At 38.3% G+C, this 7,366-nt stretch overlaps 1 protein-coding gene across 2 annotated transcripts in view; it reads left to right on the forward strand.

Annotated features, from left to right (window-relative positions):
- ARFGEF3 (ARFGEF family member 3) overlaps positions 1 to 656 on the forward strand; it is a 182,374-nt gene extending 181,718 nt beyond the window's left edge. For both annotated transcript variants that reach the window (XM_001095348.5, XM_077999463.1), the window contains one exon: positions 64 to 656. In XM_001095348.5, coding sequence (XP_001095348.3) covers positions 64 to 255 — 192 coding nt within the window. In that variant the 3' untranslated portion in view covers positions 256 to 656. The remainder of the gene's footprint in view (positions 1 to 63) is intronic.
- Positions 657 to 7,366: the final 6,710 nt, after the last annotated feature.

The following is a 7,366-nucleotide window of genomic DNA, read 5'->3' on the forward strand; positions in this document are numbered from 1 at the left end:
TCTCAAGTGTTCAAATAAAACCAGGGGGGAAAGCCACTAATTTTCTTAAATCCTTTCTCTTAGGCATGGACCAACATGGTGCTAACAGTTCTCAATCAGATTCAGATTCTCCCAGACCAGACCTTTACGGCCCTCCAGCCCGCAGTGTTCCCGTGCATCAGTCAGCTGACCTGTCACGTGACTGACATCAGAGTTCGCCAGGCTGTGAGGGAGTGGCTGGGCAGGGTGGGCCGTGTCTATGACATCATTGTGTAGACATCATTGTGTAGCAGACTCCTATTCCACTCCGCCACCAAACAGCAGTAGTGAGGGTTAGAGTCTGCCTGCCTATCCAACTGTTGCGTTTTCCCCACCACCAGCCCCACTTAAACTAGTGTCTCAGAGAACAATGTTTCCTAATGTAAAAAGCCTTTCCAACCACTGATCAGCATTGGGGCCATGCTAAGGTTTGTATCTAGATGACACAAACGATATTCTGATTTTGCACATTATTATAGAAGAATCTATAATCCTTGATATGTTTCTAACTCTTGAAGTATATTTCCCAGTGCTTTTGCTTACAGCATTGTCCCCAAATGGGTCATTTTCAAGGGTTACTCATTTGAAAACACTATATTGATCTATCATCTTAAAAATAAATATAATTCCTAAGGCAATATCTGCTGGTAAATCAAGCTGATATGTAAACTCAGACATCTAGTACCAGGGATTATTAACTGGAGGAAGATGTATGATTATGGGTTTGGCTGGGAAGAAGACAACTATAAAAACATATTCTTGGGTGTCATAATCAAGAAAGAGGTGACTTCTGTTGTAAAATAATCCAGAACACTTCAAAATTATTCCTAAATAAGATTTTCAGCTATTCACCAATTTCCCCATATAAGGTACTGTTGTGCCTTGATTTCTGTATGATTTCTGTATGTCTAAAAGAAGAAAGTTCTTTCCTAGCAGGGTTTGAAGTCTGTGGCTTGTCAGCCTGTGACACAGAGTACCCAGTGAAAATGGCTGATACATAGATCGTCGAGAGACATGAGACAGACCAGCCACCCTGGCTGTTCTCGTGGTGTTTGCTTCCGTCCCCAAGGCAAACAAGGAAAGGAAAGAAAAAATGGTGCCTTAGTCTTTTGTTGCACTTACATTTCCATGCCCCACAATTATCTGAACGTAAGGTATAACGTTTGGTTTTTAAGACAACAAAACAGTAAAACACAACTCATTTTATATCAACACACTTGGAGGAAAGGGACTCAGGAAGGGAGCAGGGAGTGTGGGCTAGGGATAGATTATGATGAAATCATTTTCAATCTTAAAATATAACACAACAATCTTGCAAAATTATGGTGTCAGTTACACAAGCGCAAGTCTCATAAAATGAAGGCAATGGAGAAAGACACTGAAATTTAGAAAATTTTGTCTATTTAAAATATTTCTCCTATCTAGCAAGTAAAGTTACCCTACGTTTGATGTCTTTTCATTCAGACCAATATTTCAGGTGGATATTTCTAAGTACTGAAAGCTTTATCTTATTATTTACAGTATTTTTACATTATCCTAATGATTGAAAACTCCTCAATCAAGCTTACTTACACACATTCTACAGAGCAGAGTTAGTTGTTAAGGCATACATTATAATTTCTCAGCTCTATTCGTAATGAATAAGTCACCCTTTAAATAAAAGACAAATTCTGCAGTCTTGAAACACGGATTTAAAAGGGTATTTGCAAACTTTGCCCTCCTTGAGAAACATGGAACTAACTTAGAGGTTAAGAGGAAGGCAGTGTTGTGACTTCTTCAGGTGATCTGAAAGAAAGACCCTTATCATTCTGTGTGCCATCTAGAGATCACCACAGAATCCATTTTTTTCCCAGTTCCACAGAACACTCTGTTTGCCTTCATTTTTCACTCACTAGACAATAATTCAAGTTTAGAAACAGGTAATCAGCTATTTGATCTTAAAAGGCAATGAATTGTTGGGATATCAGTGAACTATGTTGTATACTTTTGAATTTTTATACTTTATAAATGGAATTGAAAGTTGGATAACTGCTTTTTTTTTTTATTTTCCAACAGAAGTAACACCACAGTTGTTTTGTTTCTTTTTATAGCTTACCTGAGGTTCAGTTCTTCTTTGTGAACCTGCGAGTACTCCACAGTTTACTGGGGGAAAAGGCCTCAGTAAAGCAGAGGCCAGAATTACAGTATTTATACATAGCAACTTTTCATAAAGTAGAAAAATTCAAAGGAAGCTGTCTCAATTTGTGAATACCGGCTGGGCGCAGTGGCTCATGCCTGTAATCCCAACACTCTGGGAGGCCGAGGTGGGCGGATCACATGCGGTCAGGAGTTTGAGACCAGCCTGGACAACATGGTGAAACCCCGTCTCTACCAAATATGCAAAAATTAGCTAGGTGTGGTAGCATGCACCTGTAATCCCAGCTACTCAGGAGGCTGAGACAGGAGAATCGCTTGAACCCAGGAGGCGGAGGTTGCAGTGAGCCGAGATTGTGCCATTGCACTCCAGCCTGGGCAACAAGAGTGAAACTCCATCTAAAAAAATGATAATTGTGAATACTGTGTCCCAAAGTATGTTAGTTATTTGGAAATCAGCGTTCTCCCTGATGCTCTATTATGGGATCCAAAATTCTTGAACATAAGTTTACCCTATACTGTGTCCGAACACTGTTCTAGTTCTAGCCTGAATATGGGTCCCAAGAATAAAAGGATGAGAAGGTGTACAGAGCTCTTGACCTATAATTTTTAAGAGTGTTTTGGTACCTTCCCATTGTCTTCTCTATAACCCAGTCCTGACATACTCTGCACTCGAGTTACTGGACATCCACACTGACATCAGATTTCAACCAGAAACATCACTGAGTGACAGCAGTACTTCTCAGAGGTATTTGCAGCTTGATGCAAAGTAGTCTCTAATAAGTAGGCCTTCAGGTGATTCTTCCCAGCAGGTGGAGAAGCAAGGGAGGAGATGAAGAACACTGAGAGGGGAGTGGCACTTTCCCAGACCGCCCAGCTCAGTCTCTTGCCCTGTTCCTGTGACTCAGCTGCCCACCCCCAAACTTGTTTCACTCCCTCCCAGTCTCTGAAAGTGTCAGGTGTTTCTCTCCTCACAGTCTCTTTTGCAGCAACAGTAAGACAAAATTCAAAGCAGCCTTTTAAAGTGAAGAACAGTTATTAGCATGTATTTACAGACCTAAGCAGAATGAAAGTTTATACATTGTTTTTAGTTGCCTGTATTTATAGCCAAAACTTTATTACCCTAAAGTTGAGATCTTTCTCTTCTTTTCCCAAATTTTGGTAAAGTGTGCTTCATGAAACAAACATCTGGAAAACTCCAAGTATAAGAGACCTGGGACTGATGATGGCCCAGCCAAGTGTATGGAGGGACAGAGTTCTCTCTGTCATTAATGAGGACATCGGTTTTCACAACTGAACCTCATGCACTGTCCATAGCATCTCACCTAGCTCTTGTGTCTCCTGATCATATTTTAAAAATAGACTGCCTTTTTACACAATCTTCTCTCCTCTTATGATAATTTTCCAGCCCTTACCATAGATATAAAACTAGAACACTTTTATTATTTGGGGTCTATGTAATGACTGACCAATAAGAACCCAGACAGATACTAACACACTTAACAGCTCTCATTAAAATACTTTAAATCAGGCATGGTGGCTCATGCCTGTAATCCCAGCACTTTGGGAGGCTGAGGCAGGTAGATCTCTTGAGGTCAGGAGTTTGAGACCTGGCCAGCATGGTGAAACCCTGTCTCTACTAAAAATACAAAATTAGCCGGGCATGGTGGCAGCCACCTGTAATCCCAGCTACTTGGGAGGCTGAGGCAGGAGAATTGCTTGAACCTGGGAGGTGGGGGTTGCAGTGAACCAAGATTGCACTCTAGCCTGGGTGACAAAGTGAGACTTCTTCTCAAAAAAGTAAATAAAAATAAAAATTTTAAATCAAACATGACAAAAATGTTGATATAATTCAAAAGTTCCTTGAAATTGAAACATATTGGTACAATGATCATTAGGCTTTTCGTCCTTGTTGTTTTAAAATAGCCTTGGCTGTGAGAAGGTAATGCAGTTATGTAATAGATATCCTTGATTTTACCAGATTCATCACAATACTGCTTATACAGGAAAGTTTTCTTTCTCAGAAAGGAAAATCCATCAGTATCAGTCCCATCAAAGTAAACAGAATGAAGACCTTTGTGTAGAGCTGACAGTAATAACAAGAGGTTACAAATAGCAGGGAGGAAGAGAGTGGTGAATGTCACTGTGATTGCAAACCTTTACCTGTATTATCACACGTAGTCCTCACAACAACCTTGTGAGACAAGTATTGTGTTCCTCATTTTTTCAGATGAGAACACAGACCCAGAGAGGTTCAGAAACTTGCCCAAGATAACAAGCAAAAGGCAAAGTTGGTTGCAAAAGAGGTGTTTCTGAATTCAAAGGCCATTCTCTCTCTGACAACATGCTGTAAGTCCACAGAGTAAGCACTCTAGTATGAGAAAAAGTTTCATGGAATGAGGCCATTAAAATGAGACTATTTGACATCTCAGATCTGTCTGGGATGTTACGGAGGTTTTTAAAAATAAAGTTGAAAAAGGAAAATGAATCGTGTTTATACATTAAAAAATCATATGTAACACATTTCAAGTGTTTGAAAATAAAGCCAAAATCTGAACTTTAATCTTCAAGCAGACATTCAGTGTTACTTTAGAAAACTCACTGAATTAGGCAGAAATGATGGAATAATACTGTTCATGGCCAGCTGTTAACACAGAAGTACATGGCAGCCTGTGTCTAGAATGGCATGCACGATTTGTAAACTTTTTTCAAATATCATTTAATCAACTCAGAATAAAGTGCCCTGTAGCCAACAGTGCCTCTTTACTTGCTTCTCTGGGAAATACATGGTACTAAATTTGTAGCACAAAGTTTGGGAATATGCAAAATAATGGATAACCATTTTTCAAAATGTACATTCTCTGAAGAGGAAGCAGCTGGTTGGACAAGATTGCTTGAAGAACCAGGTGCTAAGGGCATCAAGTCGACATCCTTAGTAACCATGTGCCATAACATCTACACATTTCCACTTGTTTTACAGACAAAGAAACAGGCAGAAGGAAAATCCAGAGTCTTGCAGTAAGCAGATGACAAGACTTCAATATGCTTGGGCACCACTTAGGTGACCCCAGGGAGATTTAGTGTGGCCTTAGGAAAGCAAAAGAGCACTTTTTATTGGAAATATGAGCTTGTTACTGGGAAAGATTTGTAAACTTGGTCAAGAACTTGATTTATAATTACGCCTCCTCAAAAAAAAGTTCTCATTTAGTAGTGGAGCAATCTAGAAAACATACCTTTTTTGTTTGTTTGGAAGATCCTTTTTCTCTGGCTATATTGTAGTGTTTGCTATTTGATGTGGAAATAATAACTTAAGATTTTGGAACAGAACACCCTTTAGATTTCCAAAACACAATTCTTATTTCAGGGAAGACAGACCAAAAATATCTCCTGAGATCATCAGTTTCTTTATAAATTGTGGTACCATTCTATCATTGAAGAGAAACCACTACCACACCACGAGCACCATACAAAACCTTTTCTCTGTATCTTTGTACAATACTTCAAAGGGGTACCAGGGAGGAGAGAGTGGCTGACCACTTTGGTGACAAAATGGCACTCCACTGCTGGTGAATTCCATCTAATTATGGTCCTTCCACCCTTTTCAACCACCAAAAACTGTTTTTACTGTTAATTCCTATCCTGAAGGTTTAACCAGTGGTTGTCCCATATCTTTTGTCTTTAGAACAGTGGTTCTCAAACTTTAGTACACATCAGTATCACCTGGAGGGCCTGTTAAGACACAGATTGCTGGGCTCACGCTCAGAGTTTCCAGTTAAGTAAATCAGGAAATTTGCATTTCTAACAAGTTTATAGGTGAGGCCAATACTGCTTTTTTGGGAACTATGCTTTGAGAACCACTGCCTTGAAAAAGTTTCCAACTACTACCTTTAAGATCAACCTGACTTATCAAACGCTAGAGAAAAACTGAATCTATCCTTGGGCAGACAACTTGGGATTGGATTCTATACAGCAGTCTTGCTCAATCTTCCCAGTTTCCAGTTTTATTATACCAACAATTGGTTTTTACAAGCTAGAAGACAATGAATGTATAAGTTCTATGGAACAGTGAGATCAATCTAAGCTTCTCGTCTTTGTATTTAGAAACATTGATTCTATGGATGATCATTTGTATCATGTTGACCCTTTGACTTGTATTGAAGGTGATTTTAAATTTAAGTGTGTAGTGTTTGAATTTCTTCCGTCCATATCGTTTTAATGAGATGTTTCCATGTAGGCTCCTTTACAGCCTTGGCTCCTGGCTTACAGATTTTTTAATAGTTGCTTGCTTGCCAGTTGTTTTACATCTCTCATTGGCCACCAAAATATTAGCCCTTTGAGATGAGATGAGACTACTTGTTGTACCTTCATCTTTCATTTAACTGTCTGGCATAAATTAACATTTCAATTTCATATATATCTGTAAAGAGTCTACCCAAAGGCTTCATGGAAATTTGCAAAATGAACCAATTCCCTTTTAAGCAGTAGGTATGCCTGTTTTGACTTTTCAGTACATATGTTGTGTTTGTGCACATACCTACATGGTAGAGACCATATTCATTATTTCATCTTCCAAATAACAGGAAAAATATAAAAATAATCAGTGTGCTTTGGGAATTCAGTGAAATCATGTTAACTCATATAGAGGGGGCCTTAGTTTATCTCTTCTTTATTTAATTAATTAGCTTTGGAAATTCTTTTACCATTTAAAAAAAATTAAGGACCATAGGGAGAATGATTTAAGAAAAAAACAAGTAACTTAACAATCATCACCTATTTATAAACTGTATTAATTACACGTAATGCTTATTGATTCAATGAGGTTTCTCTAAAGACTTCTGCTTAATATACTGACTCATTTAAATTAATTTAGACTATTATAGGAATGGAAGGAAATGATTATATTTACTAGAATTAGTGAGATCAGAAAGCATATCAGAATGTTAATGACATCAAGGAGACAATCCACAGAGTTTTTGGCTCTGTGGATGGTAATAATTGGAGAGTTCTTTTTTTTTTTCCCATAAGTTTTGGAAAGTATTTGTGCATTTAGTTCTTTTAGTAACACTAATTTTAAAATTAAATTTCAAAAGGCAATCTCTAAGAATAACTTATTTTTGTTTTACCAACCGGTGCCAAAAAGGAGAGGAGGGAATCCGAAAGCCAGTCTGTTGAACTAATATATAAAAGATTATGTTTTTTCCTAAAGTTAGGGAGA

The sequence above is a fragment of the Macaca mulatta genome, chromosome 4, assembly GCF_049350105.2.
Source record: "Macaca mulatta isolate MMU2019108-1 chromosome 4, T2T-MMU8v2.0, whole genome shotgun sequence".
NCBI lineage: Eukaryota > Metazoa > Chordata > Mammalia > Primates > Cercopithecidae > Macaca > Macaca mulatta.